Genomic DNA, 27,931 nt, shown 5'->3' on the forward strand with positions numbered 1-27,931 from the left:
GATCATCTCGTATCAATTTGGAACTGAGGCATCCAGCATATCCCAGAAATGGGACCACTTCACGGATCAGATTTTTTGAACCCAGAACATCATTCCCACATTCTCGATTCCGACCATCCGAGGATCGCGCTCGAGGATCTTTCCGACGACAGTCTCACGTTCGTTAACAAAACTTACAATTTCAAGATCACGTCTGTTGGTGCCTCTGTCCGCGAGGGAGATTTTTGGAATTGCCCAAGGGATGTTGGCCATGCGCCTCACCTTCTCGATCATCCTTTTCTATCAGGGCGCTCGCCGTCACAGTGTCCATCTCGGTGATATTGCCAAGTACACCGATGCGCTCTCTGCTCCTGTTTGTCACTTGCCTGCCTTCCAGGGGGCTCACAAATATTCTCTGGAATCCAGCAAGGAGAGCGAAGACAACACTGAGAACCAGGCTTCCAGTATTCTTCCAGAGTTCATCGAAGACGGTAGTCGACACTAGCAGTCCGACCTTCCTCATGCAAGCAAGGAGAGCAAAAATCAAAACTCCGCACCAGGAGTCACTTCACAGTCAGGCGCGGTCCTTGTGAAATCAGTACCTGATTACCCACGCCTGGAACCCTCTGCGGTCGTTCACTCCTACGGTAAACACCGCCGCGCCCGAGCAGCTTCCTGTCAGATCATCTCTGGAACACTGACCGGGCGCAAAGACTATATCGATATCCAGTCATTTTGCAGGAGCCTAAAAGAGTCGCGGTGGGCACCCGAGAATGGTATGATGGTCATCAAAGTCTACATCCCCTCCACCAATGACCTCTGGGCTGCGTACTTCTCCACCTGTGTCACCCTCTCTATGTTCACGTGTATATGGTCGTCCAAGCTAAGCCTTCGCCTTCGGTTCAGCGGGAGTGCGATGGACACGCCGGAATACTACTTCGAAAGGGATGAGGTATTTCAGTGCGGTGTGGTGAAACACCGAGTCCGGCATGGTCGCAACCTTCCCATCGTCGGTCACTTGGACTACGCGGTTCCTCTGCCGCCACTTGTACCGAGGCTTAAATCAAACCTTTTCCCTCTGGATACATAAGTCTCGTTTATCAATTCAATGTTTTCATTTGTAGGATGTGTCCTTTCCAATCGGTGCGGTGAGGCCAAGAATACACATAGGTCAACGCGAAGACCGTTTTATCTTGCAGGTAGTACATCCTCGCTGGTTGGAAATGAAAACGCGCCCAAAAACAACAAATAGGCAAGAATCGGCAAAATTATTCTGGATCTTCTGAGACAAATAGATGATGGTAGAGTTTATCCAAGTTGTTCACACACTCCGACAACAATAATGCATTGAGGTTGCAGAGTTGTTGGCAAAATTGGTTGCGCCTAGTTCCACGGCAGATCTCACGCAAAGGGATGGCAATGTCAATTAGGGTATATGCAGGCAAAGTAGAGCGCACATTCTCTGATCTCGGTAGAACACAATCTGCGCGACGGTATGATCTCTCAGCATTTGCAATAAATTCGCGCAAGCGCAAACTTCACAATCAAGTGACAGTGCCATAAAAGCTGCGGATGCTGGGAACTCCACTCGCTTGTCAAGACGCTCACATGCACACTCAGGTGAAGAGGTTAAGAGGGCACCTCCACTCGCGACAGAGTTTCGTGATGCAGATGACCCTCTTGCTGGTCCAGAGGCTCTTTCGCCCGACCACATTGCCGTCGAAAATGTGTTGACCAACATAGATGCTGTCAAGGCAACAGGAACGGCGAGGAATGTGAATGGCATTTTATGTGCGCTAACCTTGTACTATCACTTCTTCCTGCATTCTGACGAATTACTACCACAACTTAGCCGGCAACACTCGGCGCTGGACTCAGTGAGATGAAAATGGCACAACGCTCACGAGTAGGCATGTTTACACAGTAAAATTTGGGATGCACTTGATCATGAGGTATCAGCATTAAATTACAAACAAGATAGATTTGGAGGTTTTTTATATCAGGGATAAAACGCCTATACGACTGGCATTGAAATTACTCAAAGTATCATGGCTAGACGCTGAAGCATCGCAAACAAGCTACCCGCTGGAACAGCCCCGGCAAATAACCATGCTTGTAACCATGCAGCAATAGATCCTAAAATAATTACATCAACGGGCTGCTCAGTGCCGCAACCACATAAACACGTACCCTTAATTGGTCCCAATGCCCCAAACCCAATTATGCGGAGGACTGTGCCAAGAAGAAACCATGGTGCCAACAACGAGCCAATAGCAATGCACAAGAGGGTCCATGCCAGCTGAGGGTGCTGTTCGTAAAGGTCTCCTGCATCATTTCATATTAAATCATCAATAATGTTCCAGAACGGTCCAATGCCTGTGGCGTACCGATGATCCCCAAAATATGTCGAATACCAGACATGAGAGAACCAGTATGGTTTTTCAGGACTTCCTCACTGGCTCCGTATTTGATGGCAACCCGTAGGAAACTCTCTTCAACACGATCAAGAACTGTGTTGATCATGAGGGTACGATTCTCGTGACCGGGAGCCTCCTCAGGTGGTGGGAATTGCTCTTTGAGCTCTTCAAATACGACATGCAAGGTATTTCGAAGTTCTTCTAACACTGAATCGAAAGGAACATCACGTTGTGCGGCAGCTCCTTTAACGACTTGGTGCAGTGATGTAGCTGTGCTGGCAACACTATTCACAGACTTCTTGAACTCCGACATCTTCGCAGGATGGAGTTTCTTGGCATTTTCGAAGAGTTCATCTACATTCCCTTGGATCTTTGATCCGAGCCCCATGACTTTCTCCCAGGACTCTCCCGCACTTGGAAAGTGCAATCCATCGTACAGCGTGTATGCTGAAGCAGACAAAGATTCAAGTTTTCCTGTGAGGCTCTCGGCGCCTTCATGACTGAGGGTGATCAAAGTGACCGCGTAACGTTTCTCTGCAACTTGTGACGACTTGTCGAAAAATGTCGCTGTTAATGATTTATGATTAAATTATTGAAGAAGGGTAGCTACAGATGCTACTCACACTTCACTAGTCCCCATCCTTTCCCGAGACGAAATAAAAAGTCTGTTCTCATAAAGAACAAGAGTGCGACATACCTCCTTCAGTGGCCGCCTCTACTAAATTTTCATTGCTGTAGGAACAAGTACTTTCGTCAACGTCGCTGGAAGCGACAGGTCGCAGTGCCAATGCAATAAATGCTAGAGTAGTGAACCGCATCGCAGTACTAAGCACTACTCAAAACTTAATAGTACAGGACCTACCAGGACCCATAACATTCACACGCCCACGCTAATATTGGCTCCCAACAGACCTAGAAGGCTGCTTGACTGGGTTGGATCCGAGCGCTCGGCACTAGGCTCGATTTCATGAAGATGTAATGCTCAAGCACATTTACAAGGTGAATTCTGGAATACACTTGAAGTATAAAAAATATCCCCGAAGTACAAACGTAAAACAGACGTCAATGTCATGAAACAGACGACTGCTGGAACTTCAACGCCACTTAAAGTTTCGTACCGAAAACCAGCTACCGTTTGGGATGGTGCCACCAAACATCCAACGTTGGAACCACGCAGCAATTTCACCTAAAATATCAGCGATGTCACGGTGCTGCCCACCATCGCAGCAATATACAAGAACGTACCTTTGATTGGTCCTCGTGGTCCAAATCCAAACAAGCGGAGAAGTTTGATCTCAGGTAACAATAGAGGGGCAAACTCTGCAATCGCGATGAGCAAGAGGGTATTGGCAATGTCCGGATGCTGTTCAACAAGGTCCTCCTGTAACATTTAGTATTATGTCGTCAATGTTCCGGAACGGCAGATGCTCGTGACGTGCCTATGGTTACGACAACATGTTGAACGACGAACTTGAGAGAACCAGAGTAACTTTTCAATAGTTCTTCGTTGATTCCAACCTTGGTGGCGATCTGTAGAAAACTTTGCTCGATGCGGTCAAGAGCCATGCCGATCATGATTGTACAGTTGTCATGACCAGGAGCCTCGGAAGGTGGCGGGAACATCTCCATGAGCTCTTCGAATAGGACAATGAAGATATCCCCATGTTCTTCCATCACAGAGTACATCACAGAGTAGAGAGAAATACCACTGTCCTCTGCGGCTCCACTGCAGACTTTGTGCAATGCAGTAGCAGCGGCAGTGACGTTGACCATAGATTGCCTGAACTCTGCAAGCTTCTCGGATGGATACAGCTCTACGACGTGATAAAAGAGCTCGTCGGTATATTCCTTGATATTTGGACCGAGCTCTATGATTTTGTCCCAGAACGACTCTCCCGTGTCTGGAAAATGCGATTCATGCCACGTGTGTGCTGAAGCAAACAAAGAATCGAATCCTTCTGTTATGTTGTAAACAGCGCCTTAAGGAATGAGTAGGTGATCAAATTGACCGTGTATCATTTTTGAGGGATTATCAAATAGTGCTGTTGATTTAGGAAGAGATTGAAAGTGAGTAGTCCGTACTCATTTCACCGCTCCCCATCCTTTTACTAAAATCAATTTGATGTTCGTCGTAAGATAAAAGTGCGACCTACCTTCCTCAATGATGTTTTTGTTGGACTCGGAGGAACGTGCGCTTTCCTCGATGTTGTGGGAAGTGATCGGTTGCAGCGTTGCGACAGTGGCCAATGTAACATATACTAGAGTAGAGAACCACATAACAGACGTCCGTCAACTCTTAACAGTAGTTGGAGTCTTGGACCTACAAGCTTGACTTGATTCATCATATGTAATAAGTCGAAGCTTCAAAAATAATGGGCTGGGGGCTTCAGCCTAAGCACGTTAACGTTGATGGCATGCTGAGAACATTTAGAAAAATCTGAAAAGTCATGTTCGCCAAGGTCATTGATCCCGGTAAATTGAAGCGATGTTGAAATGTTAAGAATTTGTATGCGACCGTCAAGCTTGACTGCTTTTGGAACTTCGACCTGAAAATGTCAAAACTCTCATCCACATATTTCAGGTCATTGCGGCCCTGTTTGCCAAGTCGCAGCATTCAATGCCAACGTCAATATATATGCATGCGCCATAACAAAGCAACAGCACCTGGCAGACGTTGTTTTACGTCGGGGGCACAGGATAGAGCTGTTGTCGGGGTATGATTCCTCAGCTCGCCTGTTATTCTCTGTTCACATTCTTGCATCTGATCCCAGGTCTTTACGCCAAAGGCTGCAGCTCTGTTCGTTGCAACAGGCGTTGGTTTATTTTACTACTTCCGGCATGAGAAGCAAAAGCTGCTCGAACAACGACGTACGTGCCTTTCCGCATTCCACCTAAAGCGTTTCAAGAGCAAATATTTATACAGAAAAGGAGCTCGAATCTCGAAGCGTCGGACGAGCGCATGTCGGTGGTCCATTCACGTTAACGACTCACGAAGACAAGCCTTTTTCTGATAAAGACCTCTTGGGGAAATGGAACTTCGTCTACTTTGGTTTCACCAATTGTCCCGACATATGTCCTGCCGAATTAGACAAGATTGGCTCTGTTTTAACTCCCCTAGGTTCGTGTCCATAAATCACTTTATCCATGGCACGCATTCACCTCATCAAATTCAGAGAAGGATTATGGCACAATCTTCCAGCCCGTATTCATCTCTGTTGACCCTGCACGCGACTCTGTCCCTCAAATGAAGACATATCTTGCAGACTTTCACCCTCGTATCATCGGTCTTACCGGTGACTATGCAACCGTGAAAACCACATGCAAAGCCTACCGCGTCTACTTCTCCACCCCGCCTAATGCAGATCCTAAGGGTGACTACCTCGTCGACCATTCCATATACGTCTACCTCATGGATCCAAATGGGCAGTTTGTAGAAGCGTTTGGTCAGAGCAGTACGCCAGATGAAGTCGTTGAGCGGGTCAAAAAGGAAATTTCAGAGTTTGAGAAGGAAACAGGGAGGAAAGTGTAAAACTTCAATACATCAGCATCTTGCCTTCAGCATATCACACCATTCATCTATCTTATTGCATTGTTTGATGTCTCGAAAGCGATTGACACGGAGCGTTCTTAAGAAAGTCTTCTATATGACAACTTCGGCTGTCTACTCTGCTTGCTGGAGTTCCAGTTTTGACATTTTCTTCATCCTCCGCATCATGCTGCAGAAAAAAAATGAATGTCATATGTGTAGGTATGTGGTTGGGATGCCTACTCATCATATTGGCACCTGTTGTGTGCATCAGTCAGACCCTCAACAGATAGAAAAGTAGATATTTAACTTACTTCTCATAGCCGTGGCGCTCATTCTCGCAAGTCCAGGGTAAATAATAGTTCTCCCTCCGGCAGGTATTCAAAGGTATCAAGAGTCTGAAATATCACGGACAATAGTGTTGTGGGCCAGACGCTCGCAACCGGAAGGGTAAAGTAAGAACGTACGCTGAACACTGGTCTCTCCAAGCCAAAGGCACTTTGGCCGCCTTGAGCTCCTCCTGAGATGCAGTGAGTGATGATGGCATAGATGATTTCAAGAAGACGTCAGGGAAGAACTTGAGGAAACGAACGGACTTTGGGCCGGGAATGAGGTCGAAGTGGCTGTGCCAGTTGTTATGAGTATTTTGCTCAGAGCGCTCAGCGCCTGAGCGCCAACATGAAATTAACAGCCGTTCGAGAAATCAGAGTGTAACTCAGGGAAAAATACAAGTGAGAATATGTAAGCTTAGTACTACTGTCCTCCTTGTTCTTTTTCTTCTTGTTTCATACTCATCTGAATCGCCCGCGCAATTGCCTCTTCTTCATCCATGTCTTCGTCTTGCTCCTCACCCATGTCAACATCATTGCGTTCGGACATGGCGAGAGCTTGAGCGAGCATAGCCTCTTCATCCCTGTCTACACCTGTTGATTCCGTCTGAGGCTTGGCATCGGTAGCAGATTGACGTGTTTGCTCCTCTGCTGCTTGCCGAGCTTGTTCTTCTTCCATGGACATGCGAAGGGCCTATGTAAAAATATCAACAAGACTTCGTATTCGACGTCAGAAAAGAAACGCACTAGTGCAAGTTCGGGGTCCAAACTAGGATCAACACCGAATTCAAAGTTGGCACCACCAGAACCCGATGCACCGCCAACGTCTCCCATCGCCTCTGGTGGTATGCCCCGGTCTTCCGACAGAATTGAGGAAGAAATGATCACATCTGACAGTAGATGTGTACCAGGTGGTACAGACACCAAATGTCTAAAAGACCAACCGCATCAGTCTACGCGCACATTCTAACAAGGTGACACCCACGAGTTATCGCTATTCGTTGTGTTGTCTACAAAAGCTTTGAGGACGCTGGTTTCCTCCTCGACGCCGTCACCAAATGCAATAAAGTCAACAGCAACATTATTCTTCTTCAATCTCTTTGCGAGCTTCACCATTTCTCGTTCGTCCGCTCCCTGACCTTGTAACGGAGATCCGACAAAGACTATTATCCTCTGGCGCAGATTCTTGTTCTCTCGATGTTTGAGGGCAAGCTGAGCAATGTTAATAGCAGTAGGGATGTCTATTGACCCGCCAATTTTGGATGATGTTACATGCAAGGCCTTGATTATCTGTCCAATGTCTTTCGAATGGGTCACGAGAACTTCAGGCCTGTAAGAGACATCAGCAATCAAAGTTTGCACATGTAACTGAGTCGTACCCTTTATTAGCCATTGTCATGACGCCAACAGTGTTCTCTGGATTTGAATCAATCTTGGTTTGGAAGATGGTCTTGACAGCATCAGACTGGGCTTCGAAGCGGGATGGGATATAGTCTCCATTGCGCATGTATTCTGAGTTGTCAATTATCATCATCGTTGCCTCGAGCGGCATCTTGGGCGAATGTTATTAAAGGAAAGAGATATGAGTCTTGGTTGGTTGCGCGACGAGCAGTGACGCGTTCTGCTAGAAAGCTGTCGTCTTCATTCAGAACCCTAACCCTAGTAACTACAAAGGAAGGAATGCTGTGCTTTCACTTTTGCAGGTGAGCGCCGTTGACATAGTATAGTCGGTCTACAATGAACACTTCCTTTATTCTTCTACCGCACTGGCTAGGAGGAAACACTGAGCACTCTACTACTGAAGCAGTAACTCACAAGGTTCTGTCAGCCCCGGTTCACAATGAAAAGCCAGGTAAGCCCACTGATCAGTGCTAGTAACGAAGCAAACCTAATCAAGTACATATAGTTTTATACCAATCCTCTAGGCCATCTTCCTTCATACTACACCAAAGACTAAAAAAGTCCAGACATTATTAAATCAAGGACGTGCAATGTGACAGGCTGCAAGCATGTATCAGTTCCTGGTATATATGTGTGCATAGCGACAGTCAATGATGCATGCCCTTGGCATAGGAGACGAGGTACTGCATCAAAGTTCTAGTTCTACTCAGTTATTCTGTGGATATTTTTACCCAGCAACCGCGTGGATGTCCCCTAGCTCATGTTCCCAAGTACACAGACTCGGAGCTCTACAGACATTCTGATTTGATCCCATTGTCGGGCAAACTTGACCGTCTTTCAGAACTGTTATCGTTTTACATTTTCCCTTGGTCTCCAAGTCTGAAATGTAGTGATACCATTGCAGTGTACATCGCAGTCGTCGGCACGTGCCGACTGTGGTGCATACTATACATAGGAGTCTCTACCACAACATAAGGCACTCATCTCTTGATTCTCAACTTCCACCATCTTATGGCTTATTTTGACGAGGTCGGTAATGGACCGGCAGTCCAGTTTATTATCATAAACCTATAGTCAGTTAACTAATCATCATGACTTCCAGGATTCACACCGTCTTCCGGAGGGTATAAAGCGGATTGCATATGATGCTGATACCCAGCAATACATTTTCCGTGACCGCTCCGGCCAACTTTACCAGAATCCTTCAGGAGAGAAATACGGTGTTCTGAAACCCGTGTCTGCACCTGCCACTCCCCGCCGTAGTGTGACCATAACAGGCGAGCTCTTAACCTCTGGCATGACGTCTAATTCCTTACATTACTCCCTACATAGAACGCAGAGATCCCGCCCTCATCCGTGCCCGGTCTGTCAAGCGCCCTGCAAAGACTTTCGATGACTTCCTTCCCCCAGAATACATCACCAACGCAGAGGTTTCCAGTTCTACACCTGACTCTCCCAGCGAAGGTGTCGCGCGGTTGAACAGGAATCGTACACTCCCAAAGATCCCAAAAATTGTGGAGGTCATCCGTTCTCGGGCAATTTCACCTCAGGGGTCGGCAGATGATGATAAACGCTACTTACTTGACGATCGCTCTGCCAGTCCCACCTCATATGCGACTCACGACGAGAAAGGTTTGAGTCGCTCAAATTCTAACGCGTCTTCTTTTCTGTCATTGCCTGTTATCGACACGCATATTAATTTATCCGACATGAAGTACTAAATCTTCGTATGAACATCGAAATCATTATGTCACATGCGTAGCACTACCATCTTTGCATAGGAAGTGGTACATAAATTGAATGTATTTGGCCTGGCGTTGATGTACCTGTCCCGGTCAGCATGTAGCACACAGATTATCTCCAGCTGCTAAAGTGATTAAGCTTAAGACTCGGAGTTATGATTATGTCGATGGAGGTTTGTGTTAGAACAAAATAAAATCAAACAAAATACAACAAACGAATGACGAATAAACAAACGAACTGGCCGGTCAACCAAGACTTCACACCAAATTGAATGAAACCCGTTCTTTCACCCTGTTCTTTGACGACAAAATCGAGAGTGGCCTGAGTGGCCCCTGCACAGGTGCGAGCTTAGGATCAGCTTGGATCTCTGTTACACGACCACGCGAGAGTACTCGCAACCCTTTCTCCCTAGCAGCTCTTGCAATACGCTTGGGAAACGCAGCGCAAACGTCCTTGTGCGATTGGGTGATAGTTGGACCACCGGATGCGTGCTCTGTGATCACAGCTACAGGTGGTGGCGAAACGGGGGATTTCCCATCAGGGGAGCTCGAAAAGGAATGCTAGAAGAGAATCATTCAGCAAATGTACGCACGACAAGGCTGCCACGCACATATGCCTCTGACTCTGCGTTTTCCCTGGCAGCCTTGCTCTTCCATATGCTCTGTATCCATGTGAAGCGAGGTAGTCCTTCATGATTATCATTCTCTCGTGAGTTCGACCAAGTGGCTGACAGACTAGTATAGAATATACCTCTCGGCTTCTTCTCACAAAGTTCATTTGGGAAGTTCTGCACCTTCTCTGCGGTTTGCCTAGCGCTCCAATAATTCAGGATCCGACGGTAGACAAGGTAACCAACGATGTATGTGATGCAAAAAGCAAGCAGAATGAGCGCTGCGAATGGGAAAACACGTTTGTGTGGCTGGTCCACAGAGGATGTGACACTTGGGGTAGGAAAGGTGGTGCTGTTCGAAGGGGCCATGGTAGCGTGTCAGGTGGAGATCGGATTGGCTATCAAAGATTCCCCGCTTGAATACTGATGGTGGAGTGTAAGGGAGAGGCTGGGTATGTGGGTGACATGTTAATAAGTATGGCCATGAGGCTGACACTAAGTAGATGTGAGCTAAATCGGTCATAGGGTCATGTAGAATATGTGAAGCTTTACCAACGAATATCTAGTACAGTTGTATGCGTCAAGTTCGATTGTCCAACCTTGCGCTTGAAAAGATAAGCCCGACAAGTATTAAAGGTTGCATGCTCGGTCGTTTCGATGTCAATAAAACGCAAGGTCGTGTTGATGAAATATGAATTTAACAGGTGCTGCATTAAGTATGACACCTACATTAACGAGGTCAACCGATGATCATATAACGTATGGGTCCAACTCGATAGTGCTGGAGACTAGTATCGTATCACAATTGGTGATGAAGCAGAGGGTTGATCGTAGCAGTACTTGACATATAGAAATATCTAAGTAGGACAATATATTCGTATGCAGCCAGGTTGTCCTGCAAACCCTGATAACTGAAAATGAGTGGGACGACTAATATACCAGTGAATAGAATGCTGGTAGCAGGTAAACGTCAGCAGAAATAATAACAGCTGCTTCGTGCCCCCAAATGTAAGGGTATGAGAGCGTTGAAGGTCGGATATAACTGATACCATGTATCTGGAGAGTGATCCAGCCATAAAACTTCAGTTTCTTCACGGATGACCTACCTGCCATTCGATGTGACTGTTGGTTCAGAATCAGTACCCTCAAGGCTAGTGACTGGCTTGTATAAGCGAAGCCCCAGTCAGAGCGTCCAGTTGAGCGTCGCGAGGCAGACCACGTTCTTAGCACCCGCTGTAATCACTTCGTCTCATAGGATAAGGGTCTGTTAGCTAGGGAAAGAGGAACACTGGGACCGCAGGAATGGCAGCGGTTTTGAACTTGCGAAAGTTCTTGCCAGTCGGAGGGCTATCGCTACCTCAACCGCGCCGACCTCTCATTCTGTTTAGAATTACAACTACTAAGCCTACTACACCCACTAGGTAATACCTAGTGGGAGTAGTAAGGCTCCGTCGCATGGCGTTCGATGACCAACCAGCTGCATCTAGTAACCATGGCACACCGGTAGGCTCGTTCGCGTCTGGGGGAGGGTTCGTGTAGGAAGCATCATACCCCAAGTCTCGTGGCCTTCAGCCCATCGACACCTACTCCACCAAGAGACCCTTTATCGGCGGTTTCCGAACCAAAAGGGAATATGGCGTTTGTCGCAGTCGAGGTACCGTACTGTCGCCGGTCACTCTGTATGACACCGATGGAATGCTCATCAAAACCAGCCAAACTAGAAGCCACGGAGAACTTACCCCATGAAGATGTATGGAGCTTAATGATGGTACAATGTATATCAGATTATAAGGCTAATGACTCAATAATACTATCCTGGCACCCAGTCTCTATCCAAGTAGCTCGTTTATTTGCGACACAACTTGCCAGAGCGGTGACAGACGGGTGGTCATGATAAATAGTGCGGACATCTTGAAGTTTGACCGACGAGAGCAAGATGTACGGAAATAGAAATTAGACCAGGAGCTGTTGAGTGTTATGTGATGAGTGAGCGCAGAACAGGTACAGGTACAGCGACCCCGGCACGCGGCATGTAAACGAGGCACTAGAGTGAGTTATGTAAGATCCCAATCACGAAGTATACTAGTCATCTATAAGGAATGTTTTATTGACACTTCAAGTTGTCCGAGTCGGACCTGTTTCAGGACAGGAAGAATTGCATCATCAAAGTTAGAAATACAGTCGAGTTCCAGGGTAATAAGGCTATAAGCTTTGGTGTCAATTGCGAACAACAGAGAAGGAATGGAGAACTGGACTCTTTAGCTTTGCTCAATTCTAACCTTAGGGGGAAATAGTTTAGGCTGAAGAGTACTAGTGGCTACATCTAACGTATGGAACTTGAATCTCAATGGATCTTCGATGAGGAACGGCGATGCGAACTCGTGCATTTCGTATTAATCCGTTTCCAACGGACATATTCCGAAGAGCAGTCAGCCGTGTTGAAGATGTGACATCGAAAGCAGCATGGTATGTCGTGCTGTAGACACGGCAGAAGATTTCGGTAGTGCGGCACTGAGGACATCATCGGCAGTTTTTCACACATCCCGGTGCAGGAACTTCTCCAATCCGGTGTCAGTGAATATAAATATAGACGCATTACAACGGACATCCAAGCTAGAGATCAGAACGTGTATGAAGATTTGAAAATGTACAATAAGGTTTACATCTATCCCTGTTGATTTGGGCACAACAAACGACAAGAATGCTGAGCAAGGTTCATAGCGGCAACGCCGGCCACTAGTGGTTAATATAACCATGGTCATATCAGGCAAAGTGAATGTCAGTGATGCCAGCTACCATGGGATCCGGGTGGTGGTCATAAATTGGACATAACCGATCCCATTCATCTGTAAAGCATTTCAGTAATAGAAGTACAGATTCTTGATGTGTGACCTACATGGCACGGGGTTCACATGTGCGGGAGTATCCACGGGACTTTCTGCCATTACCACAGCAAAACCGCTGAATATGAAGGATCAGCCATTTCTTTTCACGGGAAGATACACACACATACGCCGCAAGGTGCCAGTCAATGTGACTGTTGGTTCAGAGTTAGTATTGATAGCTCGATAAAGATGATATCATACCAATGCAAGAACCACGGGCCAGAATTGTCGGTGACAAATCTGATCACTATTTTGTCCCCAATGATCCCAGCGCTGACCACATCACGGCGAACTGGGTTCACGTAATTGAAGGTATTGCTGCCCGCGCTCTGTACAACATCAAACGTGTGCTAATAATCATAAGTGCCAGCCAGACATGCATCATAAGTCACAGAAAACTCACCCCATGAAGGTGTATAGGATGCTAGTACAATATGAGTCAGTCCCGTAGATATCGAATGAATCGAAAAGACGTACAGGTCCACCTGGAGCGGTTACTATTGCTACTGTTAACTCTACCACTTTGTTGGCATCGAGAACGTATACACTTCCGGTTGGGAGCAGCTGAGAAGCCTCTCGAGCTCCACTAAGAATTTGGAGTAGAACAGGAACGGTGGGGTTTACGAATGTGACATTATTGACATAGAAATTTGGGCCACTGATGGTGACATTGAGGTGGAGGTTGATATCTGCCTTACCATACTCTGGAATGCCAGGAGCACCGGGATGGAGTAGAGCATGCAAGTTGGTCTCTACCAATGGGTTCGTGGATGGAACATTGACCGTGGTCGGGTCAATCTCTGGGGCGCCTTTGTAGCGTAGGATAGCAGTGTTCATTCCTCCGTCGTAGGTGGCATTCGCCGTACTAGGAAGAGCGCGTATCCAGTAGTTATCCACTGGCTTGTCAGCCACTAGAATCACAGAGTAGCGCTGGGCTGCAAAAATCTGGAGCTGATCTACCACTAGAGGTTTAGTCAGCTGTCCATCCGCTTCGATGACAGTTAAGTCGTGGCCATCGATGGAGAACAGGACGTTGGAGTCGCATGAAATTTGGATCAGGCGCAAGCGATATCGCTTTCCCGGCGTGATGTTGACCACAGCAAGCTCCGACTGGGGTCCACCAGCATAGCGACCGAGTCCATTGATGAGCATAGATTGGGCAACAGCTATAGTGCCGAGCAAATCGGGAGCTACAGTATGATACCTAGTGATCCTGGTTTAATCGGGCAGATTACTCATGTTCGTGAAACTCACCAGTCGGCGAGCGTGATTACGGTGCTTGCTGAAACATATGATAGTCAGAGGGTTCAAATGAACCAATTTCTCACTCACCATCGTCGACATCATACATGTACGCCAAAGGGTCTTCAGGATCATATATTACCAGTGGTCCCCTCAGACCATCGCACTGTTCCATAGGTCAGTACCACACATGCAAAGTCGAGTGATACTTGCATATTGAACAGAATAATGACTGTGATACCAGTAAGTGCCCGCCTGGTTTGGGGCGGAGAAAGAATGTAAAAAAGAGTGGTTTGGCGTGATGGGGCATTGGGTGACGAAGGCCACCCCATCGGCATAGTTTGTCCGATTTTGAAAGATGCCATGCCAGTGCTGCCGTAAAAAAGTTGATTTTAACAACATCAATGATGATCTGAAACTGCTTACAACACTGGTAAGCACGAACATCGAGTCGTCGTCCTTGAGCTTGTTGACCACCTCAATATCAAAGTGATCTCCCTGTTGTGAGGTCAGCACTGGCCCCCGACAAGCAGGTCAGACAAGTTTACCTTTTGGGCTGCAATCAAGGGTCCAGGAAATATGCCATCGACAAGAGTTGTTCTGTCAAAGATCAGGAATGAGTTTGAGTGCCGTGATAATAGACTCACGGGCGTTGAAAGCCATCGGGAGCGATGACTTTATTGCCTATGGTTAATCTAGTTTTGGGACCATGTACAGAGAGCTGAGATAGTGGGTATTCTGAGCGAGATACTATAGCTGTCGCATTAATCGATGAAATGAGAGAAACGATTAGAAAAAGAATAAACATCGCGATTTTTCACGATGAATGGTGATGCTGTCGTTGGTGAGAGTGGGGGGAAGTAAGATAAAATTATAATGCTTTTGCAGCTTTTATCTTGCAGCAGTAGTCTTGAAATGTTCCTGCTCAAAGCCATTGGCACCTTACGACTTCATCGCCATGTGATTGCACTGCCAAAAGTTGCTCGGCGCCCCGGTATCAATGGTCTGATGCAACGGGGGTTAGCGTTGTAGTAACGATCTGTCTATCGATCCGCTCAAAAATGATGACGTACCACGAAACCATGATTCGGACATGATCCAAGATAATTCAGACGGCGAAACAGCCTACCGACCCCGGGTGTAGGGCTAGGCCACAATAGCTTGAATTGACTCTTCATGTGCAGCAAAAGAATGACATTTACTAATGGTGTTATGCGAGAATCGGACTGGCAGTTATCGGACAGAAACGGTCACACGGTATTAGGTACTATGTGATGTCAGGACCTTGGAAGGTGCCGAGTGTGTACTAGCCACTTACGTCTGCACAGAATTTTGAGACGAGACAACCGGCAGTCTTGAGAATAATTGAGGCACAATGGAAACGACCGAAGATTGTGCCATTATTGGATCATGCAGGTGGGGCTGAAGTGATCATCGAGGACTCATGATAAGTGGAAGGTCAGTTATTGGCTAGCACGCTATGACAGTGACTGGATTGCCATCGGTGAATTGAAATTAACCAATGCGGCACGAACGTACGTAGACAGGCTGCAGATAGTGAAGTTGGGCCTGGTTGCTTGCTTTATGAGGGTCTATTAAGGATGCCAAGGTGCATAACTGGTTATAGTCACTACACCGTCGGACTGGCGGTTGCTTGTCGGAGTGGCACCGAAGCTAAGGTTAGGGTCAGAACTATATATAATGTTACATAACACTATTAAATGTCACGTGAAAATTGTATAGGAACAAGGCATCAAAAACAAAAACGGAAGAGCTCCTCCATTTCAAGATAAGGAGGAGATGCCAATACAAGCAGGCCATATCCCAGTAGTTACAAGTAAAGTTACGGCAAGTCACAACAAGCTTGTGCTGCCATCTTCTCCTTCAATTTTGTACAGATCGTGATTTTGGAATGGGAAAATTGTCAAGAAGTACACTATGACTCTTCTGTTTTTTCTTCTTTATTTCTGGTTCCCTATACACATTCATCGCTTTTGTACGCTTTATCACACTTATCACGTGACGTTTGTGCAAGGTTCTACCTTACAACCAAAAGCAATCCATTCTATTGAAACAATCCCGGTGTTACCATGGATCCATAACGTGTTTGTTGTACATCTTGCGTACGAAATAAAATCATTAAATAACATCCTTATTAGCAGGACTAGAGTCCTCCTCACTAATGTGAGAATCGAGGATTGTTCAATAAAGATCTAAACCTCCCTCAACTTCCGTGTAATAGTGGTAGATTGGACATAAGTTATACCATTCCTCTGTAAAGCAGTTCAGCAATATAACAGATTCTTGATGTATGACCTACCGGGCACGGGGTTTATATGTCGGCTAGTATCTTGGGGGCTTTCCGCCATTACCACGGCAAAACCCCTGGATTTGAAGGATTAGCCATTTCGTTACCGGGAAGATTTATACACATACTCATCAAGGTGCCAGTCGATATGACTGGTGGTTCAGAGTCAGCACCTTTTTGACAGCTCGATAAAAATGATGTCACACCAATGTATGAACCAAGGGCCAGGATTGTCGGTGATCCATCGAATCACCGTGTGTTGCCCATCGGACCCAGCACTGACCACATCGCGCCGAACAGGGTTTGCGTAGTTGAAAGTACTGCTGTCCGCGCTCTGTACTACATCAAATGCATGCTAATAATCATGAGTACGAGCCAGACATGCCCCCGAAGCCACAGAAAACTTACCCCATGAAGGTGTATAGGATGCTAGTACAATATACATCAATCACGTAAATATCGAATGAATGGAAAAGACGTACAGGTCCACCTGGAGCTATTCCTAGTTTCATCGTCAACTCTACCACTTTATTGGCCTCGATAAGGTACACACTCCCATTTGTTTGCAGCTGAGAAGCATCTCCAGTCTCATTAAGAATTTGGGATAGGATAGGATCGTAAGGAGATTTGAATGGCACATTATTGACAGACCACTGGAAACTTGAGGCATTGAAGGAAACCTCGAGGGTCAGGTTGATATCTGCATCACCATACACTGGTTTTCCGGGAGCACCTGGATTGATCAGAGCATGCAAATCGGTCTCTTTCAACGGGTTCATGCATGAAGTATTGACCGTAGTCGGTTCGACCTCTGGGGCATATTTGTATCGTAGGATGGCAGAACCATCGTAGGTACCATTTGAGTTAGGAATACTGCGCACCCAGTAGTTATTCACCGGCTGATCGGCTACTAGAACCACAGAGTAGCGCTGACCTGCAAAAATCTGGAGTTGGTCTACCACCAGAGATTCTGTCAGTTGTCCATCCGCTTCGATGACAGTTAAGTTGTGGCCATCGATGGAGAACAATACGTTGGCGTCACATGATATTTGAACCAGACGAAAGCGATATCGCTTTCCCTGCTCAACATTGATTACAGCGAGATCAGCCTTGGGTTTTTGAGCAGAGCGACCGAGTCCGTTGATGAGCATAGACTTAGCCAAAGTCACCTGGCTGCGCAAGCCGGGGGATACACCATGATACCTGGCGATCCTGACTCAATCTGGCAGATTACCCATGTTCGTGAAACTCACCAGTCGGCAAGCGTGATCACGGTACTAGCTGAAAACACATGATGGTCAAAAGGTTCATATGAATCAATTTTTCGCTCACCATCGTCAACATCATACATGTCTGCATAAGGATCTTGAGGATCATAGATTACCAGGGGTCCCCTCACACCATCGCACTGTTCCATAGGTCAGTCCTCTACTGCACATACAAAGTTGGAGTGATACTTGCATATTGAACAGAATAATGACTGTGATACCAGTAGGTGCCCGTCTGGTTCTGGGCGGAGAAAGAGTATAAAAATGAATGGTTCGGCATGATGGGGCATTGTGTGACGTTGGCCGTCCCATCGGCATAGTTCGTCTTATTCTGGAAAATACCATGCCAGTGCTGCCATAAATAAGGTCAGCTTGGACAACATCGACGATTTGACACTGCTTACGACACTGGTAAACTCGAACATCCCATCACCCTTGAGCATGTTGACCACCTCAATATCAAAGTGATCTCCCTATTGTGAGGTTGGCACTGGCGCCCGACAAGGAGACCAATAAAATTCCACCTTCTGGGCTGTGACCAAAGGTCCAGGAAATGTGCCATCAACGAGACTTGCGCTGTCAGAAATCAGGAATGAGTCTTGAGTGCTGTGATAATAAACTAACTTGCGGGGGAAGCCATCAGGAGCGATGAGTCTATTACCTATGACCATTCTAGTTTTGGGACCAGTTACAGCGGGCTGAGATAGTGGGTATGACTGTGAGCGAGATGAGACGGATGTAGCGTCAATCAATGAAACGAGAGAAACAACTAGCAGCAAGATGAACATCGTGTTCACGATGATAGCAACGCTGGCGTTAGCAAGAGTAATAGGAAGTAGGGAAATATTATAGTGTTCTCGCAGCTTTTATCTTTCAGCAGTAGATAGCCTTGAAGTGTTCGGTATCTCAGTGTCCCTGTTATTAACATGTCAGCAGCGTAATTCTAGGACAGTCATCGACAATTTGACAATGAGGTATCAAGGACGTGCCATGTCACGGGCCATGACTGGGACACAATCCAAAATAACTCGGACGACGAAATGGGCAACTGACCCCAGGCGTGTGCTAGAATATCACAACAGCTTGAACCGACTCTCCAGTACAAATCACTGGTGGTGCCTCTCCCTCAAATACAGCAAGCTGATAGTGAGGTTGATGTTACCGGGCTGCCGCTGGGGTGACTATAACTAGGAATGTGCTTAACATTTCCTCAGACTCTCGTGAGCCAGACCTATGATGATGGCTTGGACCTAGCTCCGCATAGCTCGACTGAGGAAGCCATGGAGAAAGAGGGATAGAAGCAAGGATCGAGATTCGACGCTAACCCGTTTGGCTCGTCGGTAGTAGCTTGACAATCAACACCTCAACATCACTTCTCTAAGTCTTCTCTATGACACGTCATCAATGCAACACAAAGTAATTTTGAATCTGAGCGTCATACTAACCTTACCACGTTATAAACGTGTCACAGCATATATATACTGCCACGAGGAGTTTGAGGTGTCATGCTGTTCTCGCTGGGACTGTAAGTTTCAACCATGAGTTCTTTATCGCACGCTGCTCGAGATACAATGCCTCATATCATGAGACACGTTGTACTTTGGCCCCAGAAAGATTCTTCCATTCTCGCGACAAGACGGCCATTATTGTCATACCTTTGAAATTGCTGATGTAGGCACATTTTCACATTATCCCGATTCATCGATGAATGATTAGTGCTCTGGCATGATGGATTGTTGGAGACTGGCATGAGTTTGCGCTGTTGACAAGTAATGTTACCCAGATTTCAAACGGGCATTTCTGCGCCGCTGCTGCGGCAAGTGCCGCAGTGACCACTGCTGCAGTGTTCCTAAACTTGAGTGCGCATCAACTACACTCACTTACTGCTAATTACTGGAACCTCCCAGTACTTGTCCTCCATACGACCCATGGACTCGAGGGTGCTCCAATTCCTTACATGTATATCCACGCTCCTAGAGTCACGGTTGGGTGATATCATCGAGATTCGTAGTAGTCCCGGTCTGCAAGTCAAGTCTCTCAAACAACTATCTTGTTACTAAACAATCTTTCATATTGTATTGTAGTCTAGATTCTCCACATATTATGTTATTTTTTCAATGAGCAACTGCGTAGTTGCGGGCATTTGTCTCAAGTCTAGATCTGATTGGCGGTCAATGGCACCTTTCTTCGCGTTCCCGGTCCTCTATGGGATTTTTTTCACCTGTCGCTCCTGAGGCCTGAGGTCCAATCAGTCCAGTGACACCTGTTTACAGCCCCACAGTTGCATGTGCATGAGGATTGGCGGCTGAACATGCTAACTTTTTATTAGGCGTAGCATATGAGTAGTGGGGCAGGCATGATCACAATTGTCGTTTTGAGTATGGCAGGATTGTGGCAGGACGTGTGATGATTTAGCAAGTTGACTCATCAGAAACAATGATTCCGAGTCCAAGACACATACACCATGTTCGAAAACTATCTTGCCAATTCTCAGCCTCCCTTATCGCCTTCTCGATGCCTGTTAGCCCAGTGTTGTTGAGAGTGCTGTATTAGTAGGATAATAGTAGCTATAGTTGCTCAAGCCACCAAGTCAGCTTGATTTGGAATTGAATATGAGTTACTGACGAGTGTCGCAGCACTTGTCGCGGTCGTCGCGGGCACCTTCTTTCCATATTTGGCAAGTGCTGCGATATGGCGCCCGCGACGACTGCGACAAGGAGCTGCGACTATACTTGCTGAAAATACACTCGAGCTATATAATACATCCTTCAGCAGTTATTTTGCACATCATAGTATTGCAGACTCGCATTGGAACAAATACTTCAATGGTGGATTTGCGTATCACACAAGTTTGAAATTGGGGCTCGGAAGTTGAAACACACTGTAGATTAGTCTCCAGCAACACAGTTCAAGACAATGATAACCAAGTGAGTTTATATTAATCATGTAAAGTCCTTCAAGGCAGCAATCAGAGTCCAGAGTATGTGACCAGCAAGAAACGAGTGTATTTTGTCAATTTGCTGCTCTATATAAGTCATAGTGTACACTGTACATGTATACTAGCGCAAATTCGGAAAATGCCGCGCAGCAGTCCAGTCGTGGCAGTCGCAGCAGTGACGCAGCATTTTGCTAGTGCCCCATTTCAAACTCCTCGCTTCGTCCTGATGTCAACACATTCATTCTCACCATTTGGCGCATAGTCACATAATATACATCGCAGGGTTTTGCTGTTCCTCTGAGTCCGACAAAAACATCATCGAAGAAGGTAGGTCGCATTTTTATACGACCGGCATCAAGTTAATTTTAGGAAAGGGATGGGGAGCGGTGAAATGTGAGTACGGACTACTGTACCTGATGCGGATATCTTCATCCTATTCAAAGAGCTTATGGAGATGCTCCCACCACCTGACGAGACTCCTGGTCATGACAACCGTACAATCACGATTGGCGCGGCACGGCTCTTGACCGCACCGAGCAAAGTTATTGAAAGCCACTCTGGTTCTCTCAAGTTTGTTCATCGTTCAACAGCATCGGCTGTTTTGGAACTTCGACGACATAATATTAAATGATACAGGAGACCTTGTTGAACAGCATCCTGACATTGCCCATACCCTCTTGCTCATCAGCGTTCTACCCCTTATTGTTACCCGAGAGCCAACTTCTCCACTTATTTGGATTTGGACCACGAGGACCAATCAAAGGTATGTTTTTGTATATTTCTGCGATGGTGAGCGGCACCGTGACATCATTGATATCTTAGGTGGAACCGCGGCATGGTTTCAACTTGGATATTCAGTGGCACCATCCCAAACGGTAGCCAGTTTTCGATGCTCCAGCGCCTAGCCATGATCGATACAAAGCTTCAAGTGTCGCTGAAGTTGTTCGAGCTTTAGCAGTCGTCTGCTTCATGACATTGAAAACGCTTGGGGTCGGTTTTACGTTTGTACTTCGAAGACATTTTTTTTATACCTCAAGTGTATTCCAGATTTCACCTTGTAAATGTGCTTGAGCCTAGTGTCGAGCGCTCTGATCCAACCCAGTCAAGCAGTCCATGGCCTTCCCTCTTGTCTGAAGGTCCTGGTAGGGTATGATCAAAGCTGTACTAAGTTTTGAGTAGTAGTACTGCGATGCGGTTCACTACTCTAGCATTTATTGCATTGGCACTCCGACCTGTCGCTTCCAGCGACGACGAAAGTACTTGTTCTACAGCAACGAAAATTTAGTAGAGGCGGCCACTGAAGGTGGTATGCCACCGCACTCTTGTTCTTCATGAGAACAGACTTTATTTCGTCTCGGGAAAGGATGGGGACCAATGAAGTGTGAGTAGCATCTGTAGCTACCGTTCTTCAATCATTTAATAATAAAGTATCAACAGCGACATATTTCGACAAGTCGTCGCAAGTTGCAGAAATGTTACACGGTCACTTTAGGCTCCCAGTCACGAGCATCATACCCTCATGATCAATACAGCTCTTGATCGCGTCGAGGAGAGTTTTCTACGGGTTGGCATCAGGTACGGATCCAGTGAAGAAGTCCTAAAAATCACACGAAATCTCTCATGTCTGGTATTCGACAAATTTTTGGGATCATTGGTATGTCACAAGTATTGAACGGTTCTGTAACGTTGATGATAGATAATAAATGATACAGATGACCTTTATGAACAGAACCCCCAGTTTGCATGGCTTGCATGGATTCTCTTGTGCATTGCGATTTGCTTGCTATTTGCACTGTGGTTTCATCTTAGCACAGCCCTCCGTATACTTGGGGTTGGGCCATTAGTTACCCGCTGGAACAGCCGGGCCAAATAACCACGTTTGCAACCATGCAGCAATACTTCCTAAAACCATCACATCAATGGGCTGCTCAGTGCCACAGCCATATAAAAACATACCTTTGATTGGTCCCGGTTTGCGATACTTTAGGCGCCTAGCCATGACGCTTAAGTGACTTCAATGCCGTAGGTGTTTAATCCCTGACATCAAAAACTCCGGGGTGCGTTGTATTTGTAATTAAATGCTGAATATTACTGTGTAAACATGCCTACTCGTGAGTGTTTGCGCTATCTTCATCGCACTGACTCACCCAGCGCCAAGTGTTCAGACCTACGCACAGGGCTTTTCGGTTAAGGGTCAACTAAATATCTAGTGGACAAGACAAACAGGCTGCATACGCAACTTAGGAAGCAGGGGGTTTCATGCTAGAGTTGCCAAAGATCACCCTCTAAAATCTCGCGCTTTCAGGACCATATTGGTCGTCCGCTGCCAAGTCATGCTTGAACAAGTTCATTCACTGACCCTACAGTTGCTGCCATCAAGTACTCTGCTGCAATACCTGCTAAATGAGTTGATCTTAGATCAAAGTCTCTTAATGAACCTCACAGGACGTGCGTTCACCGCTAAGAATGGCTCCTCGATAGAAGCTGAGGAGTCCAGAGTTGATTTTCTCGATGTTAACTTCAATCTAACTTACGCATTTCTCTCATCACTTCACTTGTTGATTCTCAATTCTGTCATCAATTCCGAGGCAACCGGCGATCTAGTATAGATGGGAATTTGCCAGGGCAAGATAGTGTAGTTGGCAATGTACTATTCCTCTTCCTGGCGTGTGAACCCCGGTCCTTACGTATGTCTTGCACTGCAGTGAGCCAACGGTCGTCTATTCCAGCACTACTGCGATGAAGTGGCTCTCTACTCTAGCATCAACGCTACCACCAGCTACTTCCAGCGACGTCAAAGAAAATTCCTCTGACACAGGCGTCGCAGAGACAGGTTTGTTGCAACAACAAACGTTGCATTTTAATATAGGACAAGGATGGGGAGTAGTGAGAAAGTGTGAGTACAGCCGACATTATGGTTTTTACTCATCTCAGAAATGATCGACAGCACTTTTTGACAAGCCATCGCAAGTCGCGGGCGCGTTATATGGTCATGTTGATCACCTAGTCATTCATCAAGGCGCTGCAACCGTCGGCAGCTTGACAAAACAACTTGGATCGTTGCCAGCACACATGCTGTACGGTGGATCACACTTTCAAAAAGCTGGAAAATCCTGCTGGGACAAGGTTGCCGGTCTCGGTCCAAATATCCAGGCGTGTACAGGTGAATTCTTCCAGCGTGCCGGTGAACTCTATCCCTCCAACAAGATAACGGAATTAAGGAAGTCTGTGGATAGCGTCGGCAGCACAGCTACGACACTCTACCAAGTCACCAAAGAAGCCGCAGAACATCGCGGCATTCCTCTCTACACCGTATTGAAAGACCTTGGAAACACCTTCAGTGTCCTATTTGAAGAGCTCAAGGAACAGTTTCCACCCCCAGATGAAGCTCCCGGTCATGAGAAGCGCATGGCAATGATCAACACAGTTCTTGATCGTATCGAGGAGTGTTTCCTGAAGGTCGTCGGCAAGCTTGGAGTGAGCAGGGAGCCTCTCGAAAGTCTCACAGGTTCTCTGAAGACTGGTCTTAAACACGTTGTGGTGACTATTGGTGTGTCATAAATAAATGACTGTTCCGGAATGTTGACAACCTAATCTCAAACGATGATACAGGAGACGTTAGCGAGCAGCATCCACACCTTGTTTGGGCCCTCTCGGGCATTGTGATTAGCATGCTATTTGCCGAAGGTCTTCTTTTCACGATTCTCCGCATAGTTGGGTTTGGGCCTTTGGGACCAATGAAGGGTACGGTTTTTTTGTGTAGTTGTAACATATCAATATTCATAATGTTCTAGGTGGAATTGCTGCGTGGTTGCAAGGGTGGTTGTTTGGCCCCGCCGTGCCGAAGGGCAGCTGGTTCGCGATACTTCAGCGCTCCGCCATGGTAGGAGCGCGGCTGTAGAGCTGGTGCGGTGCGAGGTTCGTCCATGACTGAAATCCTCGAGAGTCGAGGCCTGTTACGTTTGTGCAAATATATTATGTACTTACGCATATGATTTTTGTCGCTCGTTAGTCAGCGTCACATGTTCATAGGAGGAAGCACTCTGATCAGATCATGTCTGTGGCCTGGGGGAATTTGGGTAGCTGATATGAATCGTGTGGGTCCATTTGGTTTCTTCGAGTCCCCTGCACTCACAGTACTGTAGTGTTTGATGTACACGCACCCTCGAGGCTTAAATTGAATGTGCCGATACTGCATGTCATGCATCGTGGATCATGGAACAAATCGGTTATCAACTTGTTACCTAAGTGACTTGGTGAATTGAATCGCATAGGTCGTTATATATATATACTAGTGCATGGTTCTGTAGTGCCTTGTAATGTATGGTGCTACTGCAATGCAGTCAAGGCGCCTCTCTACTCTGACATCAACCCTACGACCAGTTACTCCCGGCGACATTGAAAGATTCATTCCTCTGACAAAAGCGCCACTGAGACGGGCTTGTCGCACTCTTATCTTACGACGAACACTGCATTTTAATCTAGGACAAGTGAGAAAGTGTGAGTACAGCCAAGATCACTGTTTGGAATCATGTACTGATGCTCAGAAATGATCGACAGCGCTTTTTGACAAGCCATCGCAATTCGCAGGTGCATTATATGGTCGATTTAATCACCTGGTCATTCGTCAAGGCGCTGCAACGATCGGCAACTTGACGAAAAAACTTGGATCGTTGCCTGCTTCAGCACACACACTGTACAGTGGAGCACACTTTCAAAATGCTGGAAATTCCTACTGAGATAAGGTTGCTGGTCTCAGTCCAGATATCCAGACGCGTATAGACGAATTCTTCCAGCGTGCCGATGAATTCTATCCGTCCGACAAGATAAGGGAATGGAGGAAATCTGTGGATAGCGTCATCAGCACGGCTACGACACTCTACCAAGTCGTCAAAGAAGCTGCAGAACAACGCAGCATTCCTCTCTACACCGTATCAAAAGACCTCAGAGACACTTTCAGTGTCTCATTCGAAGAGCATAAAGAACAGTTTCCATCACCTGACGAAGCTCCCGGTCATGAGAAACGCATGACCATGATCAACACGATTCTTGACCGCGTCGAGGAGTGTTTCCTGCAGGTCGTCTGCAAGCTTGGAGTGAGCAGGGAGTCTCTCTCAAGTCTCACAGGTTCTCTCAAGTCTGGTCTTAAACATATTCTCGTGACCATTGGTGTGCCCGAATAGAACTTTGACCGTTACGGAACTAATCTCACACGATACAGGGAACATCGACGAGCAGCATCCAAACCTCGTGCGGGCTATCTCGCGCATTGTCATTAGCATGCCATTTGCTGATGATGACCTGGGGTTTCTTCTCGCGATTCTTCATATAGTTGGCTTTAAAGCCTTGAGACCAAAGAAGGGTATGATTTTGTGTAGTTGCAACACTTCAATGTTTATAACGTTTTTAGGTGGATTTGCTGCATGGTTGCGAGGGTGGTTATTTGGCCCTGCCGTGCCAAAGAACAGCTAGTTCTTTTTGCTTCGGCGCCGCGTCCTGATGGGAAGAGCACGGCTGGTGTGAGGTTCCGTAAATGTTTAGTCTATGACTGAAACCCTTGAGGCCTGTTACGTTTCTACAAATTGCATACGCGAGCAATCACAGACACCAAATGCCGCGCATAACTTTTCGTCGAAAATTCTGGTATTATTCAAACGGTCAAAAGTCAGTACAAGAAGGAGCGGCGGTGACAAACAGAAGTTTCTGAATGCCCAACGTGTGGCACAGAAAAGATAGTAGGAATCCATTGGTGCAGGTATCCAAACGAACTTGATCGTTAACATGATCGTATCTTGTTCGTCGCACCTATGAAAAAATACTAAAACAGTTCGGACCTGAACTGGACCCTTGGTGGTCACGTTTGAAGGGACTCCTCAAAACCTTTTTAGTTTAAGTTTGAACCGGACTTCAAATTGGTAGACAGCATACTTCTCGTTCCATGAGAGGGGTACGAGAGACCCGGCACTGGAACCAGCATAAAAGCAGTCCATCTTCACATCCGGTAGCGGGTGATCGCTTGTCCCTTTTAAAAAGTGTCAATGCCGCATCATCGTAAGTATGGATGTACCCTACCAGCATGACAGTACGGAATTCCATCCTCCTTGTGTCCCCAACACATCACAGGCGACCACTCGTCCACGAGGTTGGCAAGCGTCTGCACGTGGCCGTATGAAGCAGACTGTGAGACTGTCACGGTAAACAGTTGATACTCGGAACAATCAGACAATAGATAACGTGAATGAGCGGCGTACCGAAACTGTCAATAGCCTACCGTCACCAAAACTCTCGTTGTTTCACCAAACCGAACTCTTTCATAACGCCACACATTCAGTCTCTCGTACTCTTACCTTGTGCTCTCAACGCCACTCCCTTCAGCATCCGCTTTCCCTAATCATTGGCCGATTCGTACCCGAGGATCCTTACGGTTCGCGACTATATCTACACATGTACATTTTGATATCGATAGCGAATTTACCCAGTCCTTTCCCGCTCCAACGTTCTCACAGAAGCCTCAGAAACGTATCCCTGCCGCATATTCTCACTTTGTGTCGCCTTACTCTCATTACGCCTATTGGCATTTAGGTTCACAATCTCCTTTCGAACTCAAACCCAGCCTTACAGGGCCCTCTCAGACATTGCGATTAGAATACTATTTTCCAATGGGCATCTTCTCAGCACAATTATCCACATAGTTGGGTTTGAGCCTTTTGGACCAGCGAAGGGTACGATTTTGTATAGTTGCATACCTCAATATATATATACTGTCTCTAGGGGAAATTGCTGCATAGTTGCAAGGGTGGTTATCTGGCCCCCTTGTGCCAAAGGGCGACTGGTTCGCGATGCTTCAGCGCCTCACTATGTCAGGATGGGAAAAGCGCGGCTGTAGAGCTGGTGCGAGGCTCTATGGATGTTTTGGTCACGAGTCTATGTTAACATGTTTGTATAATATAATTTTTGACGCTTCAAGTGACAGTGTACCTTACAAGGTCAGAAATCCTATCAAAGTCTCCGTCGCCAAATATCAAACCGAATAAACTCATTCACGCCATGACTTGGTAGCAGGATAATCACATTCGCAAAATTGTAAAGGTGCTGCCATAGGAGGAGAAAAGTAAAATAGAAAGAAGTTGTGAAGTTGAAGTTGAAGTAAATTAAAAAGGGTGCAAGTCGCCGAACTGCAGGCAGTGAATTAGAAGGAGATTATAACATAGTAATTTTCACGTACCAATGTTTGTAGCAGTCCGAAGTGGATGGAATGGTCTCGCAGTCATGATGGAGTTGAGGT

The 27,931-nt window shown here is 46.5% G+C and overlaps 13 protein-coding genes across 13 annotated transcripts; 6 read left to right on the forward strand and 7 right to left on the reverse strand.

Moving 5' to 3' along the window:
- Positions 1-1,330: 1,330 nt before the first annotated feature.
- Positions 1,331-1,860, forward strand: EDB93DRAFT_1332031 (uncharacterized protein; the record flags this gene model as incomplete). The annotated part of the gene is made up of 3 exons (XM_041455232.1): positions 1,331-1,472; positions 1,535-1,770; positions 1,832-1,860. The coding sequence occupies exons 1-3, from the start codon at positions 1,393-1,395 to the stop codon at positions 1,858-1,860; spliced, it is 345 nt and encodes a 114-aa protein (XP_041302100.1). The 5' UTR covers positions 1,331-1,392.
- On the reverse strand, positions 1,746-3,400 carry EDB93DRAFT_1180031 (uncharacterized protein). Its single transcript, XM_041450626.1, has 7 exons — positions 3,381-3,400; positions 3,317-3,357; positions 3,020-3,245; positions 2,367-2,963; positions 2,170-2,304; positions 1,832-2,115; positions 1,746-1,770 (listed from the first exon to the last, which is right to left on the reverse strand). Exons 3-6 carry the CDS (start codon positions 3,069-3,071, stop codon positions 2,018-2,020), a joined length of 882 nt encoding a protein of 293 aa, XP_041302101.1. The 5' UTR covers positions 3,072-3,245; positions 3,317-3,357; positions 3,381-3,400; the 3' UTR covers positions 1,746-1,770; positions 1,832-2,017.
- EDB93DRAFT_79114 (uncharacterized protein) lies at positions 3,276-4,696 on the reverse strand. Its single transcript, XM_041457483.1, has 4 exons — positions 4,550-4,696; positions 4,406-4,498; positions 3,832-4,354; positions 3,276-3,774 (listed from the first exon to the last, which is right to left on the reverse strand). The coding sequence occupies exons 2-4, from the start codon at positions 4,413-4,415 to the stop codon at positions 3,600-3,602; spliced, it is 708 nt and encodes a 235-aa protein (XP_041302102.1). The 5' UTR covers positions 4,416-4,498; positions 4,550-4,696; the 3' UTR covers positions 3,276-3,599.
- A 218-nt stretch (positions 4,697-4,914) lies between these two features.
- On the forward strand, positions 4,915-5,966 carry EDB93DRAFT_1213623 (SCO1/SenC-domain-containing protein). Its single transcript, XM_041451066.1, has 4 exons — positions 4,915-5,110; positions 5,168-5,264; positions 5,320-5,514; positions 5,570-5,966. Exons 1-4 carry the CDS (start codon positions 4,949-4,951, stop codon positions 5,923-5,925), a joined length of 810 nt encoding a protein of 269 aa, XP_041302103.1. The 5' UTR covers positions 4,915-4,948; the 3' UTR covers positions 5,926-5,966.
- On the reverse strand, positions 5,967-6,608 carry EDB93DRAFT_1180041 (B18 subunit of NADH:ubiquinone oxidoreductase). Its single transcript, XM_041450627.1, has 4 exons — positions 6,390-6,608; positions 6,237-6,320; positions 6,166-6,180; positions 5,967-6,112 (listed from the first exon to the last, which is right to left on the reverse strand). The coding sequence occupies exons 1-4, from the start codon at positions 6,467-6,469 to the stop codon at positions 6,058-6,060; spliced, it is 234 nt and encodes a 77-aa protein (XP_041302104.1). The 5' UTR covers positions 6,470-6,608; the 3' UTR covers positions 5,967-6,057.
- On the reverse strand, positions 6,603-7,957 carry EDB93DRAFT_1234060 (uncharacterized protein). Its single transcript, XM_041451321.1, has 4 exons — positions 7,631-7,957; positions 7,237-7,581; positions 6,999-7,182; positions 6,603-6,945 (listed from the first exon to the last, which is right to left on the reverse strand). The coding sequence occupies exons 1-4, from the start codon at positions 7,801-7,803 to the stop codon at positions 6,676-6,678; spliced, it is 972 nt and encodes a 323-aa protein (XP_041302105.1). The 5' UTR covers positions 7,804-7,957; the 3' UTR covers positions 6,603-6,675.
- Positions 7,958-8,446: 489 nt separating this feature from the next.
- Positions 8,447-9,670, forward strand: EDB93DRAFT_79197 (uncharacterized protein). The gene is made up of 3 exons (XM_041457486.1): positions 8,447-8,681; positions 8,755-8,929; positions 8,985-9,670. Exons 1-3 carry the CDS (start codon positions 8,664-8,666, stop codon positions 9,371-9,373), a joined length of 582 nt encoding a protein of 193 aa, XP_041302106.1. The 5' UTR covers positions 8,447-8,663; the 3' UTR covers positions 9,374-9,670.
- EDB93DRAFT_79288 (uncharacterized protein) lies at positions 9,415-10,585 on the reverse strand. The gene is made up of 4 exons (XM_041457490.1): positions 10,558-10,585; positions 10,146-10,500; positions 10,006-10,082; positions 9,415-9,955 (listed from the first exon to the last, which is right to left on the reverse strand). Exons 2-4 carry the CDS (start codon positions 10,372-10,374, stop codon positions 9,653-9,655), a joined length of 609 nt encoding a protein of 202 aa, XP_041302107.1. The 5' UTR covers positions 10,375-10,500; positions 10,558-10,585; the 3' UTR covers positions 9,415-9,652.
- Positions 10,586-12,725: 2,140 nt separating this feature from the next.
- On the reverse strand, positions 12,726-15,255 carry EDB93DRAFT_79320 (laccase). Its single transcript, XM_041457491.1, has 13 exons — positions 15,206-15,255; positions 14,780-15,137; positions 14,681-14,732; positions 14,559-14,630; positions 14,346-14,504; positions 14,223-14,298; positions 14,145-14,172; positions 13,368-14,094; positions 13,294-13,314; positions 13,092-13,240; positions 13,019-13,042; positions 12,902-12,966; positions 12,726-12,851 (listed from the first exon to the last, which is right to left on the reverse strand). The coding sequence occupies exons 2-13, from the start codon at positions 14,938-14,940 to the stop codon at positions 12,769-12,771; spliced, it is 1,617 nt and encodes a 538-aa protein (XP_041302108.1). The 5' UTR covers positions 14,941-15,137; positions 15,206-15,255; the 3' UTR covers positions 12,726-12,768.
- A 1,014-nt stretch (positions 15,256-16,269) lies between these two features.
- EDB93DRAFT_79432 (laccase) lies at positions 16,270-18,959 on the reverse strand. Its single transcript, XM_041457499.1, has 13 exons — positions 18,762-18,959; positions 18,333-18,623; positions 18,233-18,284; positions 18,113-18,181; positions 17,902-18,060; positions 17,773-17,848; positions 17,694-17,721; positions 16,923-17,643; positions 16,849-16,869; positions 16,647-16,795; positions 16,569-16,592; positions 16,453-16,517; positions 16,270-16,405 (listed from the first exon to the last, which is right to left on the reverse strand). The coding sequence occupies exons 2-13, from the start codon at positions 18,494-18,496 to the stop codon at positions 16,335-16,337; spliced, it is 1,599 nt and encodes a 532-aa protein (XP_041302109.1). The 5' UTR covers positions 18,497-18,623; positions 18,762-18,959; the 3' UTR covers positions 16,270-16,334.
- A 2,135-nt stretch (positions 18,960-21,094) lies between these two features.
- EDB93DRAFT_1255850 (uncharacterized protein) lies at positions 21,095-21,601 on the forward strand (the record flags this gene model as incomplete). The annotated part of the gene is made up of 3 exons (XM_041453852.1): positions 21,095-21,187; positions 21,237-21,409; positions 21,469-21,601. The coding sequence occupies 3 exons, from the start codon at positions 21,095-21,097 to the stop codon at positions 21,599-21,601; spliced, it is 399 nt and encodes a 132-aa protein (XP_041302110.1).
- A 1,983-nt stretch (positions 21,602-23,584) lies between these two features.
- Positions 23,585-24,731, forward strand: EDB93DRAFT_79547 (uncharacterized protein). The gene is made up of 3 exons (XM_041457505.1): positions 23,585-24,196; positions 24,259-24,390; positions 24,441-24,731. The coding sequence occupies exons 1-3, from the start codon at positions 23,719-23,721 to the stop codon at positions 24,545-24,547; spliced, it is 717 nt and encodes a 238-aa protein (XP_041302111.1). The 5' UTR covers positions 23,585-23,718; the 3' UTR covers positions 24,548-24,731.
- Positions 24,732-24,826: 95 nt separating this feature from the next.
- Positions 24,827-26,336, forward strand: EDB93DRAFT_79509 (uncharacterized protein). Its single transcript, XM_041457503.1, has 5 exons — positions 24,827-25,146; positions 25,207-25,342; positions 25,406-25,815; positions 25,868-26,008; positions 26,057-26,336. The coding sequence occupies exons 1-5, from the start codon at positions 24,966-24,968 to the stop codon at positions 26,116-26,118; spliced, it is 930 nt and encodes a 309-aa protein (XP_041302112.1). The 5' UTR covers positions 24,827-24,965; the 3' UTR covers positions 26,119-26,336.
- The last annotated feature ends 1,595 nt before the right edge of the window (positions 26,337-27,931 follow it).

This window comes from Suillus bovinus (assembly GCF_016758785.1).
Source record: "Suillus bovinus strain UH-Sbo-P2 chromosome Unknown EDB93scaffold_104, whole genome shotgun sequence".
Taxonomy (NCBI): Eukaryota; Fungi; Basidiomycota; class Agaricomycetes; order Boletales; family Suillaceae; genus Suillus; species Suillus bovinus.

Bases quoted from the DNA above. Each gene is read 5' to 3' on its own strand.
- EDB93DRAFT_79114 (XM_041457483.1), bottom strand. The intron at 3,775-3,831 runs GTCACGAGCATC...ATGTTACAGGAG, and splicing joins GTTGTCGTAACCATAGGCAC to GACCTTGTTGAACAGCATCC.
- EDB93DRAFT_1234060 (XM_041451321.1), bottom strand. From the start codon at position 7,803: ATGCCGCTCGAGGCAACGATGATGATAATTGACAACTCAGAATACATG. The intron at 7,582-7,630 runs GTACGACTCAGT...TGTCTCTTACAG, and splicing joins ATGACAATGGCTAATAAAGG to GCCTGAAGTTCTCGTGACCC. The intron at 7,183-7,236 runs GTGGGTGTCACC...TTGGTCTTTTAG, and splicing joins ACAACGAATAGCGATAACTC to ACATTTGGTGTCTGTACCAC.
- EDB93DRAFT_1213623 (XM_041451066.1), top strand. From the start codon at position 4,949: ATGTCAAAACTCTCATCCACATATTTCAGGTCATTGCGGCCCTGTTTG. The intron at 5,111-5,167 runs GTATGATTCCTC...ATCTGATCCCAG, and splicing joins AGGATAGAGCTGTTGTCGGG to GTCTTTACGCCAAAGGCTGC. The intron at 5,515-5,569 runs GTTCGTGTCCAT...CATCAAATTCAG, and splicing joins CTCTGTTTTAACTCCCCTAG to AGAAGGATTATGGCACAATC.
- EDB93DRAFT_79432 (XM_041457499.1), bottom strand. From the start codon at position 18,496: ATGTTCATCTTGCTGCTAGTTGTTTCTCTCGTTTCATTGATTGACGCT. The intron at 18,182-18,232 runs GTGGAATTTTAT...ACCTCACAATAG, and splicing joins CTTTGGTCACAGCCCAGAAG to GGAGATCACTTTGATATTGA. The intron at 16,870-16,922 runs GTACGTCTTTTC...ATATTGTACTAG, and splicing joins GAATAGCTCCAGGTGGACCT to CATCCTATACACCTTCATGG.
- EDB93DRAFT_1180031 (XM_041450626.1), bottom strand. From the start codon at position 3,071: ATGAGAACAGACTTTTTATTTCGTCTCGGGAAAGGATGGGGACTAGTG. The intron at 2,305-2,366 runs GTACGCCACAGG...GAAATGATGCAG, and splicing joins ACATATTTTGGGGATCATCG to GAGACCTTTACGAACAGCAC. The intron at 2,116-2,169 runs GTACGTGTTTAT...TAATTATTTTAG, and splicing joins GGCATTGGGACCAATTAAGG to GATCTATTGCTGCATGGTTA.
- EDB93DRAFT_79288 (XM_041457490.1), bottom strand. From the start codon at position 10,374: ATGGCCCCTTCGAACAGCACCACCTTTCCTACCCCAAGTGTCACATCC. The intron at 10,083-10,145 runs GTATATTCTATA...ATAATCATGAAG, and splicing joins TTGTGAGAAGAAGCCGAGAG to GACTACCTCGCTTCACATGG. The intron at 9,956-10,005 runs GTGCGTGGCAGC...ATTCTCTTCTAG, and splicing joins ACGCAGAGTCAGAGGCATAT to CATTCCTTTTCGAGCTCCCC.
- EDB93DRAFT_79547 (XM_041457505.1), top strand. From the start codon at position 23,719: ATGCTGTACGGTGGATCACACTTTCAAAAAGCTGGAAAATCCTGCTGG. The intron at 24,197-24,258 runs GTGTGTCATAAA...ACGATGATACAG, and splicing joins ACACGTTGTGGTGACTATTG to GAGACGTTAGCGAGCAGCAT. The intron at 24,391-24,440 runs GTACGGTTTTTT...ATAATGTTCTAG, and splicing joins GCCTTTGGGACCAATGAAGG to GTGGAATTGCTGCGTGGTTG.
- EDB93DRAFT_79320 (XM_041457491.1), bottom strand. From the start codon at position 14,940: ATGTTTATTCTTTTTCTAATCGTTTCTCTCATTTCATCGATTAATGCG. The intron at 14,095-14,144 runs GTGAGTTTCACG...CAGGATCACTAG, and splicing joins GTAATCACGCTCGCCGACTG to GTATCATACTGTAGCTCCCG. The intron at 13,043-13,091 runs GTATGATATCAT...CTGAACCAACAG, and splicing joins GGCCCGTGGTTCTTGCATTG to TCACATTGACTGGCACCTTG.
- EDB93DRAFT_79509 (XM_041457503.1), top strand. From the start codon at position 24,966: ATGTATGGTGCTACTGCAATGCAGTCAAGGCGCCTCTCTACTCTGACA. The intron at 25,147-25,206 runs GTGAGTACAGCC...AATGATCGACAG, and splicing joins TCTAGGACAAGTGAGAAAGT to CGCTTTTTGACAAGCCATCG. The intron at 26,009-26,056 runs GTATGATTTTGT...TAACGTTTTTAG, and splicing joins AGCCTTGAGACCAAAGAAGG to GTGGATTTGCTGCATGGTTG.
- EDB93DRAFT_1180041 (XM_041450627.1), bottom strand. From the start codon at position 6,469: ATGCCATCATCACTCACTGCATCTCAGGAGGAGCTCAAGGCGGCCAAA. The intron at 6,321-6,389 runs GTACGTTCTTAC...GTGATATTTCAG, and splicing joins TGGAGAGACCAGTGTTCAGC to ACTCTTGATACCTTTGAATA.
- EDB93DRAFT_79197 (XM_041457486.1), top strand. The intron at 8,930-8,984 runs GCGAGCTCTTAA...CTCCCTACATAG, and splicing joins CCGTAGTGTGACCATAACAG to AACGCAGAGATCCCGCCCTC.